Source organism: Callithrix jacchus, chromosome 5 (genome assembly GCF_049354715.1).
Source record: "Callithrix jacchus isolate 240 chromosome 5, calJac240_pri, whole genome shotgun sequence".
Lineage (NCBI taxonomy): Eukaryota > Metazoa > Chordata > Mammalia > Primates > Cebidae > Callithrix > Callithrix jacchus.
The window spans coordinates 49,776,598-49,790,399 of NC_133506.1; the positions used below are offsets into that span (position 1 = coordinate 49,776,598).

General features: G+C 40.8%; 1 protein-coding gene across 2 annotated transcripts; it reads left to right on the forward strand.

Moving 5' to 3' along the window:
* The first annotated feature begins 13 nt into the window (after window positions 1-13).
* On the forward strand, window positions 14-13,119 carry PFDN4 (prefoldin subunit 4). Of its 2 annotated transcripts, none has more exons than XM_002747687.7 (4): window positions 14-272; window positions 6,997-7,104; window positions 8,222-8,362; window positions 11,563-13,119. In XM_002747687.7, exons 1-4 carry the CDS (start codon window positions 249-251, stop codon window positions 11,692-11,694), a joined length of 405 nt encoding a protein of 134 aa, XP_002747733.1. In that variant the 5' UTR covers window positions 14-248; the 3' UTR covers window positions 11,695-13,119. The 2 variants fall into 2 exon arrangements, with proteins under 2 accessions (XP_002747733.1, XP_008994397.2); XM_008996149.5 differs by lacking the exon at window positions 14-272 and adding an exon at window positions 471-3,326.
* The last annotated feature ends 683 nt before the right edge of the window (window positions 13,120-13,802 follow it).

The window sequence follows — 13,802 nt, forward strand, 5'->3', positions numbered from 1 at the left end:
CCCCGTGTTTATCAGTCCACGGGGGTTGCCTGTCCCTTTAATTGGTATGTACCAAGTCCTTCCAGGTCACATTTCCTCCCTGCATCCCAGCCATTTGGAATCATTGGCCAAAAGTCCAAGAGGAAGGAATGTGGAGGTAGTGTTGTATTTTTGCGGGGAGTTCTGGCTCTACCGGGAGCGAGAGAGCGCTCGGGGGCGAAGCGCGCCATTGCGGCCCTCCCCGCCACGTGCCGTAGTCCAGTCCCAAGATGGCGGCCACCATGAAGAAGGCGGTGAGTGGGGCGCTCGGGGCGCTGGATGTTTGGGCGGCGCCGAAGCTCAGCAGTCGGGGCTCGGACGCGGCATGTTGGGGGTGCTCAGCTCCGAAGCCTGGCGTGGGGCCCAAGGCCGAGGCCGAGGCCCTGAGATCAGCCCCGCGGCGAGGCCTGCCTGCTGGCTCCCTGAGCATTTTCCTAGGCACCTGGCCGGCCGAGGCGGGGCTCCGGGGCTAGGGCCGGGAGCCTTGGAGGGCGCAGGGTCTCCTTCCCCGGTGCCGAAGATGCCCCCGGGGAGTCTGAGGAACCTGCAGCCCCAGCCTCGCCCCTGGGGTGTGGGAAGCTGAATGTCCCGTTGAGTGTGGTTGGCCTTGACTCGGGCGCTGCATCGGGATTATCACATTAGCCTTACGGGTCCTGGGTAGCTACTGCTAGGACCGTGTTTATGAGTGAGGAAACTGAGGCCCAGAGATGCGGAGTAACCTGCGCCAGGTTACGCAGCTCGTAAGTGGGAGAACAGGTTCCTGCAACCCCGAGCTGACTTGTATCCATCCTCGATGCCCCTGCCTCCTCCAGGCTAAAACCAGTATTTATTGAGGATGGACGATGTGCCGGGCCCTGCAGCTGGCCGTTTATCTGTATCCTTCCCGCAACTCAGCAGGTGTATGGGTTCCTCTCCACTTTGCAAGTAGAGAAACTTAGGCACAGAGCAGTTAGGGCCCCCAGAGTGACTCAGCTAGTAAGAAGCAGAGCTGGAGTTCAAACTCAGGTTTGGTTTTGTTTTACCACACCTAGGTAAACACTAAGCAGGCTAAACTTCCATGTGGGGTTTATAATTCCTTGAATCTTCCCAGATGTGTAAAGATGGCTAGAGAGAATAAAAAGAAAATTGGAGAGGGGGACGGAAATAGGCTGTTAATTTGGGGATCTTTACAGTTTGCTAGGTACAGCTGTAAGGTTTTTTTTTTTTTTGCATGTATAGTTTATCTTATGCACTTTTGGGGGAGATACTGTTTTTATCCTTATTTAACAAATGAGAAAACAGGCACGGAGGCAAAGCTAGCATGTAAACCACAGGCATTCTGACTCTGTTTTTTGACTGCTGTAAGGGATCTTCGATGAGAATCCCTTGGCTGGACGGATTTGCGTTCATTCCACTTTTAAGACCACATTAGAACTTTCTTTGCCTTGCCCCTATCCAGTACCACATAGTCTGTGCCATCCGTGCCTGGTATACGGTGACCCACTGAACCCTTTTATCTGAAATTGAGGGACGGCCTAAACTGGGAAAACCCCAGTCAACTCAGGATGAGTTACTCACCTTACTATTCTGCCACCCAGAAAATCTTACTGAGTACCAGAGTAGGGTCCACGGCCATGGTGATTCAAAAAAGCGTGAAACTTTGTGAGATTTCTCTTTGTGAGAAACTTTATTTGTTAAATTGGGCCCGCTGGTGTTAGATATGGCCTCTGATTTCTTGGAAGATACTAGTTGTGGTTCACGCGGTTTTATAGGTGTGGAAACTGAAGTGCAGAGAAGTGAAGTAAATGGTACAAGAGGAAATGGCAGAAGAATGATTTGAAGCCCGGATTTTGATTGCAAAATTTTTAATTACCAACCTTTTCTTTACCCCTTTCATTGATTCAGTAGAATTTTTTTGAGCATATAACATGGATGGTGTAGTCTCAGTTTTAAGTGGAGACAACTATGGATCGACCAGTGAGGAAGTTCTTCTCCCCTTATTCTCATTGTACCGAAGAATGTATGTTCCAGGGAAGAGGCAGGCATTACTCAAATCACACAGAAAATTTTCTCTGATGAGAACTGTGAAGGAAAAGTATTTAACGAACTGAGGGCCAAAGTGAGGTCTGTTTTGAGATCAGAGAAGGCTTTCCGGGAAAGGGCCATTTAAGTTGAGATCTGTGAGATTATGTAAGGAAAGGAAGGGAAAGTTGGTTAGGGAGTGAGGCATTCTAGAGAGGGAGATTCTCGTGCAAAGACTCTGAGCATGCATTTAATACAAGGAAGGCCAGATGGCAGATAATCAGGGGAAAAGTGTTTGAGCCATGATGGGAAATGAACTTATAGAGGGGTAGGTGGTGGCCAAAATATAAAGGATCTTCTGTATCTTTGGAGCCTTTGAGAGTCATATGATGGATGCAATGTCCTGTAGATGTTTCCATTGTTTATGAACAATTCCTGATAGATTAGCTTACATGTATACTTTGCCCCTTTGCCCTCACTAGGAAAAAACACACATGTATGCCAGTGAGTGAGAGTGAAGCAGAGAGAGATAGCCCTTTGAGTTTAATTAAAAGTAAATCATGTACAATCCGGAGTACTTATATTTGTAACACATTGTACCTCTCAACTGGTCATGACTTTGCGGGGGAGAGTGTTTAGATGAGATGATTCAGTCCTCTCATCTCTAAAGTTCTGCCTTCTAAGATCTAGTTCTTGAGTATAAGGAGATCTGTACTTTTATGATTTCTGTTCATTATCCTACATGCAAATATTCCTCAGAGAGGCTACCTTTGACCTTTATCTAAAGAAGCCTCCTTCCCGCCCCAGGCTCCAAGCACTTTCTACTACTAAGCTGTTTTATTTGTCACTATTGGACACTATCTTGTTCATCTTGGTTTTTGCTGTCTTCCTCCACCAGGACGTATGCTTACCATTTGTGTTCATGAAGGTGGGGTAGTGGCTCTCTTGTCAGTGCATGGCATGTAGGAAACAATATTGTTAAATGAGCGACTCCATGGATGAAAGGTGCAAAAGTTTATATCATACAGACTTGGTAGATATGTTTTTAAAAGTAAAAATACAAGACTGAAATTGACCAGAATTGATTTCTAGGGACCCAGCTGTCAGTTCAGACTCCAAGTAATACCTAGACTTGGCATGGGGCATTACTGAGTATGGTTCAGTTTCCAAATCCTCTAATACCAGAAGATATTTATTCTCAAGAAAAAGGTCGGCCGCGGTGGCTCACGCCTATAATCCCAGCACTTTTGGAGGCCGAGGCGGGTGGATCAAGAGGTCAAGAGATCGAAACCATCCTGATCAACAAGGTGAAACCCCGTCTCTACTAAAAATACAAAAATTAGCTGGGCATGATGGTGCGCACCTGTAGTCCCACCTACTCGGGAGGCTGAGGCAGGAGAATTGCTTGAACCCAGGAGACGGAGGTTGCGGTGAGCAGAGATCGTACCATTGCAGTCCAGTCTGGGTAACAACAGTGAAACTCCATCTCAAAAAAAAAAAAGAGAAAATAGCCCAGGGAATTTTAATTTTTACCTTGGATCTTGAGCCTGCGTATTTCTCTTTGGCCTAGCAGAACTTTCTTCTAGATCTGGATCTGTTCTTTGTAATGATTTTTTATAAACAGTATTCAGGAAATAAAATGCTTAGCTATCATTTATTGAAAACTGACTTTCTCCTAGGTATTCATTTTATCAACCCTATAAGGAAGGAACGAGCTTCTCCATTTCGTAGATGGGAAACCTCAGGTGGTTTCAGAGAATTGGGTAATTTGCCCAAGGTTCCTGTTTGCTTGGATTGGATTCTAGTCTGACTCTTTCCACCACTCTGTGTGCTGCCTCCGATACTACAGGATATGAGTTCTTCCTAGACTTCTTATGACTTTTAAGAGTAGCTACCTCTGGTTTCCCTGAAGGCAGGAGTTACTAATCTTTTGGGCTTGTGGATTCGTCCCTTTGAGAATCTGGTGAAAGCTAGAAGACTTTCCAGAAGAAGGCACATACTATTCATGCCATTTTGCATACAGTCTCAGGGTAAATTGCCCTCTCAGTGTCCACTGACCTCCCCCCCGCCCCGGTTAAGAATTACCCACTTCTAGGCTGGGTGCAGTGGCTCATGCCATTTTTATGTCAATCTAGCATATACATGGAAGGAGACTTAACTCAAAGGCCTGATAGTTCTTAAACTTGAGCATACATCAGAATCACTGAGGGCACTTGTTAAGGAACAAATCACTTAGGCTGGGCGCAATGGCTTATACCTGTAATCCCAGCACTTTGGGAGGCCGAGACAGGTGGATCATGGGGTCAGAAATTCAAGACCAGCCTGGCCAAGATGGTGAAACCCCATCTCTACTAAAAATACAAAAATTAGTCAGGCATGGTGGCAGGCGCCTGTAGTCACAGCTGCTTGGGAGGTTGAGGTGGAGAATTGCTTGAACCTGGGAGGTAGAGATTGCAGTGAGCCAAGATCGCACCACTACACTCCAGCCTCAAACAAGAATTACCCACTTCTGGCTGGGCATGGTGGTTCATGGCTGTAATCCCAGCACTTTGGGAGGCCGAGGCAGGTGTATCACCTGTTAGGAGTTTGAGACCAGCCTGGCTAACATGGTGAAACCCTCCCCCCACCAACTAAAAATACAAAAATTAGCTAGGCGTGGTGGTACGTACCTGTAATCTCAGCTACTTGGAGGCTGAGGCAGGAAAATGGCTTGAACCCAGGAGGTGGAGGTTGCAGTGAGCCGAGATTGCTCTGCGGCACTTCAGCCTGGGCGACGGTGAGACTGTCTCAAAAAAAAAAGCCCACTTCTTGCCATAATGCAGCTTCAAGAAATGTAGGAATGATCTAGGACAGTTAGGCATCAGAGGCACTGACCTCTTACTTTCTGCTGTAAACAGTGGTCCACTGGGCGGCGTGTAGCATATTAGACTCACACATCAACTTTAGCCCTTTACCCCAGTGGGAAAATCACCATAAAGAACCAGATACCAGGGACCAAGTAGGTGCTGGTGGCTGTGGTTTGGTGGGGCTCCAACAGGTAATTCCTGCTTTGGAAAGACAGAAAGCATAGCCAAATTCTCTCTACCACATTTTGGAAACTGAGTGTTTGAGTCTGATCAAGCATGATTGAGATTCAAATTCAGAAACCATGTATTAGCTTCAGTTATGTGCCAGGCGGTCCTGCACTGGATCCGTTCATGTGAATGGCTGTCGAGCCCTCACTAGGACAAATGGATCCATAAATACCTGTTAAGGTTTTCAGGGGTTCAGTATTTAAACAAAATGGCATATACTCTTCAGGCAAACAGGAACTCTTTAGAATTCTCTGCTATTTGCTTAGGGAATTGACAGTTCTCACTTTGGCGAATGACTTGTGTGCCCAGAGATATACTTTGGTTTCTTTAGTGTAGCTCAGTGTTCCCCAACTTCCATATTCATCAAAATTATGCATCTGGTTGAACACTCAAAGCTATACATAGTGTGATGTAAAGGATTTTTTTCAGGCTATCTTCTGTGTTGCCGAGGTGGGGCGTAATGCATGTGAAATTGTTTATTGGAATGAGAGCCTGACAAAGGGGAGAGCTGTGTTCTATTTCAACCACTGAGCTCTGTGTTGATTGATACCGCCTTTCAACCTCAGAAATAAAAGTTCACATATCTTAAGTCAATGGTCACAAGAGACCAGGTCAGGGATGGTGTGTGGATGTTGTGAGCTCATGACTGTTATTGCAAAAGAGCCAAAAACAGTTCTTCAGTGAGAACTATTTTCATACACATACACATGTCTTTCCGCCTTTCAACTAGAATCAGGTGCTCGGATTCTCACTTTATAAATGGAGGGGAAACCTTAAGGAGAGTCTGGTTTTATTTTCTAGCTTTATTTTTTAAAAAACATATAGTACCTCCTTGAGAATCTAATGAAAGCAGACTTCCTGCTGCCTCTTCCAAATGTGCCTAAGCCTATGTGCACACTAACACACATGTACACGCACACACAGACGCACATTCACACTCAGTTTCCCAGGACTCATGGACCTGTCTGACCTCTGCAGCCAGTCTGCCGGGTTGAAATCAAGCTCCACCACCTACTGACTATGTGGCTTTGGGCATGTTATATAAAGTTTGCCTTAGTTTCTCAATCTGTAAAATAGTACTGGTGATCCTCCTTACTAGGCTGAAATGGAGGATTAGCAGAGATGAGAAAGTACTGAGGAAGTTTTGGCACATAGTAAACTCTCCATCAGTGTTAGCTATTAATTAAATTTCATGGGTATTAGGTTATCCAAGTACTCTTTATTTGCAAATTTGTAAATTTAATTGCATTAGGTATTAATTTTTAAATACTAAACATTCAGTTTTTATCATGTTTTAGTGAAGTAGACCTTATTAAGACATTTAAACAGGTCCTACATCATTAACATAATTTTTGCTATGAATGGAATGTAGCTACTGAAATATACAGTGACCCTTCAGCCAGTATCTCGTTTGTTTTAAATACCGTAGAAACCATCAGATTTTTATTACCACACTAAGCTCATGCAAGTTTTGGCTTTAGGCAAAAAACAAACAAACAAAAAAACACTACTATGAGGCATTTACCAATATATTTGACACATCACTTTTTGTTTCCTGGGTTATCTTAATAGAATAATGCTCCAACTTGAGAAATTCTGCTCTGGGCCAAAAGTTGGCTTTCTTTTATTCTTTTTAAAGAACTTATTAATTGTTCTTTATATTTGCAATATTCTTATAGCATAGGAATTATTTTGTAGAGTATCAGAAAAGGTTATAGATTTATGAACAACCTTAAGCTTGTGGAGCAAAAAATAAGGCATTTGTTATGTTCTGTAAGAACTTCTTGTGATTCTTGACTATATGAGTGCACATATTGTTTATTGAGTTATTGTTGAGAAATATAAAAAGCTAACTGACAGCTTCTCCATTAACATTTTACAAAAACTTAAAAACTTTTTTCAGGCTGCAGAAGATGTCAATGTTACTTTCGAAGATCAACAAAAGATAAACAAATTTGCACGGAATACAAGTAGAATCACAGAGCTAAAGGAGGAAATAGAAGTAAAAAAGGTATTGAAAATAATTATTAGAAGAATAAAAAATTTTTATACTGTAGCTACTTAAAACTGAACTAAGTTAACAAGTATCTTTCTCTGGGCTGTTTGTTGCAGATGATGCAGTCCGCTCTGGTTAAGTAGAAAGTCTTTTTTTTTTTTTTTTTTAAGGGATACGAGATAACGTATTGTTGAGGCGCTTGAGTCTAGACTGAGGTTCCAGGAACAAGCCTTGGAGAACTTGGCTGGCGATGGAACAGCTGTTGCCTCCACTGATCCCAGAGTTAGCTATCTTCCCAATGAGGAAGCCACCCTTGCAGACCTAGAAACACCAAGCTACTGCAGCCACTGCCAACTACCTCTGTCAATCTGGGGCCTGTGTCCAGCCTGTCTCCCTTGAATTAAAATCCAGCTCAAGTGCATTTGATTGGTGGAATTTATTATCACTTACACATGCTGGCAGAGCCTTCATTACCAGTATGATTTACTTACTCCCTATCAGCAAGCAAGGCTGAGAAATGTATGTTGGTTTTTTGTTTGTTTTTTGTAGGAAGGCAGAATTCACAAAGTTGAAAATTGTTAAAACAGAAGAAATTTTACTTTGGGAGGCCGAGGCGGGTGGATCATGAGATCAAGAGATCGAGACCATCCTGGTCAACATGGTGAAACCCGTCTCTACTAAATATACAAAAAATTAGCTGGGGATGGTGGCGCGTGCCTGTAATCCCAGCTACTCAGGAGGCTGAGGCAGGAGAATTGCCTGAACCCAGGAGGCGGAGGTTGCGATGAGCCGAGATCGCGCCATTGCACTCCAGCCTGGGTAACAGAGCGAAACTCCATCTCAAAAAAAAAAAAAAAAAAAAAGAAGAAGAAATTTTAAGTGACCGTGGGCGCCTGCTGTCCACCACCACAGGGTGCTTATAGCAATCTGAAAATTTCAGAGGACAGTGTGTTAGCTCTAACTGCTTACCTGTGAAGTGTTATCTAAAACGTTACAAATTAGTCTTATTCTAATGTGGTAATACCTTTGTGAGGGGGTCCCTCAGAGAGTTGCTGTCCCCAGATTACAATTGGCCTTTAGCTTCTATCAGAGAATTTTGAATACATTTTTCTATGCCATTTTGCATTTATAGAAACAACTGCAAAACCTAGAAGATGCTTGTGATGACATCATGCTTGCAGATGATGACTGCTTAATGATACCTTATCAGATTGGTGATGTTTTCATTAGCCATTCTCAAGAAGAAACACAAGAAATGTTAGAAGAAGCAAAGGTATGTTCAAACTTAATTCTGAAATTAGAATTTATATAATTATAAAGAACATGTAATTGTAGATGTAGGGACATAGTGGATGCTAACTATAGTTAACATTTACTGCCTTGTTATGTCCCACGCATGCTCTGATGCTTTGCTAGCAGGATCTTATTGAATCCTAACAATGACCTGTTAATCCCAATTTAGGGACAAAGAATAGAGGCTTAGAGAGGTTCCAGGATTTATGCAGTGTGACATATAGACAGTGGTCTTCCGACTTCAGAACCTTGCTCAAAACTAAAACTCTGTAGAAAGCATAGCATATATTGAAGCAGAAAAGAAAAATCCTTTGTAATGCTACTACCTAGAGGTGACATTTTTATGTATTTCATTTACGTTCTTTCTGACTCTCTCCAAAGAGTAGTTTGCTTCCCAGTTTGGACAGTTAATGTTCTAGGAGGAGCATTTTTGCTTGTTTTGTTTACTGTTTATTTGTACAGCAGATACTCATTGGGAGCCTGCTCTGGGCCAGGCACACAGGCCTTTTAAAAACATGATTTTTGATTACTGTTTAATATCATGTTGATGGGTATCAACTGGGGTCATGAATCTTACTGTGAGCATTAATTTATTTCCAATATTTCACTGTAGTAATGTTACAGTGAACATTCTTCTACATACATCTTTGTTGACATTTAGGAAATTGTTTTGAGGAAATAGAGAAGTATAATGACTGGGTCAGCAATGAGTTCTCTGATAATATCTGAGACGTTTGATACATGGTATGAAAATTTTTGGTTCACATGCCTTCTAACTATGAGAGGGATGGTCACATTGCCTATGAAAGCTGACGGCAATTAAACCTTTCCTAATGGTTTTGCTGATAAGTTGATTTCTTAAAATGATAGTCTGTCTTCTTCAATGTCATAAAAAGCAAAACTTCCTATGAATGAAACCCACATTTAGTAAATCTTGGGAAGAACTGTCACTTACTCCTGTGTCTTTCCATGCAGAAATGTTGTAAGTCTCCCTATGTTTAAATCTTTTCTCTTAGTCAAATTTTGTGATTTTGTTCTTTTTATTTAACCATTTAAAAAATATTTTTACTGAAAGCATTCCAAAATAGTTTATGGTCTTTGTGGCTATTGTGAGTCCCCTGCCCCGTACACAGATAGATACTGAACCTTTATTTTTTTTACTCATTCATTCCTTCTGGAATGAATGAATTGAATACTTACTCTGAATCAGGTTCTGCCATGTACTAGGGATCATTGGAGACAACAAAACCTGCCTGGGCCCCGCCTGCATGGAGCATATAGTCTAGATGGAAAGAGAGAAAAGTAAACAAAACTGATAATGAGTAGAAAGTGGTATAAGGATAGAGGTGGCTTTAAGACCATAGGAAGAGGAGTCTATTCTAGTCTGGACATCAAGGGCTCCCAGGGAAAGTGATGAGAGAACAGCTGAGGAATAAGTGGCTGTCAGCCAGAAAGGGGTGGAGGGTGTGCTAGTCCTGAGAAGCAGCATGTGTAAATGGCCATAGGATGATGGTGGTGCAGACGTAAAACGGCAAGATGTATTTGCTGGAGATTTGGGAGCACTTGAAATTGTGGCCACGTCTTGGAGAACTCTAGTCAGTTGAGTGGAATAAATTGCCCTTTATCTTAGCAGGGGTCATCAAACTTTGTGTGAAGGGCCAGAAGTAAATATATTAGGTTTTGTGGGCTGTACAGTCTCTGCCATAATTACTGTGAAAGCAAGATGAATGTATCTGTATGGCTGTGTTCCAATAAAACTTGACAAAAACAAGCTTCGGGCTAGATTTGGTCTGAAGAACCTAGTACAGAGTTTGCCCACCCCAGTCCCAGAGCAAAGAGGAGCCTTCAGAGATTTTTGGAAAAGAGAGTTATGACTAGACTTGTGATATTAAAATAGCTTTCTAGTGTCTTCTTTTACTGATTAACTAGGTTTTCTCAGTATAGACATTCAGAATTTATCTCCTTTCTAGTAGCCATATGTCCTATTTCTATTTCTTGTTTTGTAACAGTGATTCTCAAACTTGTAGCATGCATCAAAATCACAGTTGCCCATAGGGCTTGTTAAAAATTCAGAGTGCTGGGCTCAACCCAAAGAAGTTCTTTCAGGAGGCCGGAAGTAGGGCCCCAGAGTGTGTACTTCTAACAGGTTCCCAGGTGATTTTGCCCCTGATACTGCTCTGGGGGCCACCCTTTGAGAACCATTGGCTAGATTTCTAAAACAGTAACATGGTCAATATTACATATTCTTTAGTTTCTAATGTTAATGTGTATTTGGTTTGTATGATTTCATATTTTTTGTCATGTTTAGGAAAAAAAATTGTTTTGATCCTAGCCAGGAACTTATGACTTGTTTTAACAAAGCATATATGTTAAAGTTTATTTCATCTATTAATGAGGGATTACAAAACTGGTTTTATAATTGAAGAGGCTAAGTATCTATAGATGGGTAGGTAGGTAGAAAGAATTGTCCTTTGGAATTGTACTTTCTTTTTTAGCATTGTAAATTGACAATTTACAATTCTATAAATGTATGGGGTAAATGTGCTGTTATAATTCATTAATATAATGTGGAGTAATTAAATCAAGATAATTAACATGTATCACCTTGAATATGTAGAAAACATGGGACGTTTCATTGGGCAAAGCTGCTCTGTCTTAAAAATGAGGTACCCTACCACTCTCTTCCAAAATTTAGCTGCAGAGGCCTCAAAGTTAGTGAAAATTTCTGCCAGAGTTGGATGTAAGTTGTTATTCTTAATTATTGGTAGTTGGTGGTGTGAGTTTCTATCATTTCCTGTAGTCTCATAGTTATTTTTGTTGTTGGGAAAGTTGGGTTAGAAGCCAGCAGGCCCAGGATAAACTGTTTATAGAAGTATTTGTATTTGCTTCTTTCTTTATTAGGAAATGATAATTTAGAAATTATTATTACTATTTTTTTACTTTTTTTTGGATTACCAGAAAGGGAGAAAACAAGCTTGATTTATTCTGTGATAAGCAAATATGGACCATGAATTTAAAATGCCCACATTCAGATATTTAGACCTAATTATCAGTGTTACTTAGCTGCCTGTTCAAGTTTAGAAGGTTCTTGACCTAAAATTCTTCCCAAATATTATTTCAGACACAGATGCTCAGAAATCATCCAATTGAATAGAATTAATGTAAATTATTTTTTTCCAGAAAAATTTGCAAGAAGAAATTGACGCCTTAGAATCCAGAGTGGAATCAATTCAGCGGGTGTTAGCAGATTTGAAAGTTCAGTTGTATGCAAAATTTGGGAGCAACATAAACCTTGAAGCCGATGAAAGTTAAACATTTTATAATACTTTTTTTATTTGTTTAATAAACTTGAATATTGTTTAAAATGATAATTTCCCTTCTTCAAATGACATGGAAAGCAAAACTTTCTTTTTTAAAAAATTTTCATTTATTTAATGGAAACTTGCCTATTTTCACATGTCTTGCTTATTTATTTTATATTTTTAAAAGAAGACAGTATTCACCTATGTATTTTACATAACGATTATATCAAGTCTAGGGGCTTTATGTCATGTTATTAAAATCAGTTAAGCAATCTTTTATGTTTCTATATTATTTAGAATATTTGTTGTTGCAATTTTCACATAAGAAAATTTAACAGTTGTGTCATGTTGTTTCTATGTATGATTTTAATTGCTGTCTAATGACTGGGAAAGCATAACTAAAAGATGTACAATCCTGCATCCTTCCTTATTTCACAACTAAAGCTTTGTCAGAGACTTCAAAGTATATATGTATATATTTTATTTAAATACATGTTACGTATTATATTTAAACATACCTAACATTTTTTTACATATCTATCAATGTCAGAGATTTGGGTAGTAGAATGGGCAATGTTGAAACATGTGGCTGCATATGGAGCTTTATAGAAACAGTGCAGAACCACAGAAGAACGTTTTAGAAGCCAAGAGATGTGCAGAAAGAAATGTTTAATGTGTTTTTGTTTTCAATTTTAGATTTTATTGTAGTGCTTTGTAATGAATTGGGGTTTATATTGATAAAGATGTGGAAGTTAAATGGCTATGTACTTAAAATGAGGCTTATTTCTTAAATAAAGGGTACATTTCTTCCTACTCCCTCCCGAAAGACATACATTTTGGGATTTGGGAGACCTAAGTGTATCAGCTTTCCAGCAGATGGCACTAATGTGCCAAAATGCGGATGGAAGGATCATAGCACAAAAATGAGGATACTGCTAGGATTCAATATACCTAACTTTAGAGAAGTATTTTTAATTTTTAAGGCTAAACTGCATATGTATTTTTTGGTTCAATGTTTATAAACATGAATCAGACTTAAAGATAGACAATTATATAATTTCTAAAATTCTTAATACTATAAAGGCAATTTTTTTTTTAAGATGGCCTCTCACAGTGTTGCCCAGGCTGGAGTGCAGTGATGTTATCTCAGCTCACTGCAACCTCCACTTTCTGGGTTCCAGTGATTCTCCCACCTCAGCTTCCCGAGTAGCTGGGATTACAGGCGTGTGCCAGTACACCCAGCTAACTTTTGTATTTTTAGTAGATACAGGGTTTCACCATGTTGGCCAGGCTGGTCATGAACTCATGACCTCTGGTGATCTCCCTGCCTTGGCCTCCCAAAGTTTTGTGATTACAGGTATGAGCTACTGTGCCCAACCAAAGGCAAATTTTTAAATTGCTGCAAAAATAAATAGTGAATTCAAGTTCTAGAAAATGACTCTTACCAAGGGTATTTTATTCTTGCATGCATTTGGTCAATGTTCAGTTAGAGGAGTGAAGTTGGGGAGATGAGTCAGTCAACTTGCAGTAGGAAATAAAATTAGAATAATTTGAGGAAACTCTAGCCAAAATAATAATGGTGCCAGGTCACCACTAGAGTCCTTTTGTACTGTCAAAGGCCAGGGAAGAGAGCAACTGCCCCCTTCACTCCTGACGCAGGGAAAGTTGCTCTTCATCTGGGGAGGAACACAGCCAGCCTGCATCATCCCTGCGGTGATAGAGCCAGGGGACCAGACACCGTGACCTCATTTGCTCTCCCTGCAAAATCCACCTGGGTTCCACCATTGGTCAAACCCAACCGGAATCCCGCCTTCTATGGTTCATAGAAGTCAATTGCCTGCAGGGCCTGGGAGGGGTGGGGAATGGACGAATCTGGGGATCCCCCGTGGAAGATCTAGTTTAACCCTTTAGAAATGTTGACAATCAACAGTCACCTGACATGGGCCAAGAGACTGAAGTATGTAATTCACTGGGACTTTAAATTTTGTCCTGCATATTATAAAGAAAACATAATACAAAAACCCAAATATCTAACATCAGTGGGATGGAAGGGTGTGATATTGCTAACTTCATTTTCTTAACTTACCTGTGACATTTTAGAACATTACAAATATTTGA

What these genes read in the sequence shown, in the direction of transcription:
- PFDN4 (XM_008996149.5), top strand. Translation starts at nt 3,174, where the DNA reads ATGGTTCAGTTTCCAAATCCTCTAATACCAGAAGATATTTATTCTCAA. An exon ending in AAACCATCCTGATCAACAAG is followed by an intron (nt 3,327 to 6,996) that starts GTGAAACCCCGT and finishes AACTTTTTTCAG; the next exon opens with GCTGCAGAAGATGTCAATGT. An exon ending in AGGAAATAGAAGTAAAAAAG is followed by an intron (nt 7,105 to 8,221) that starts GTATTGAAAATA and finishes TTGCATTTATAG; the next exon opens with AAACAACTGCAAAACCTAGA.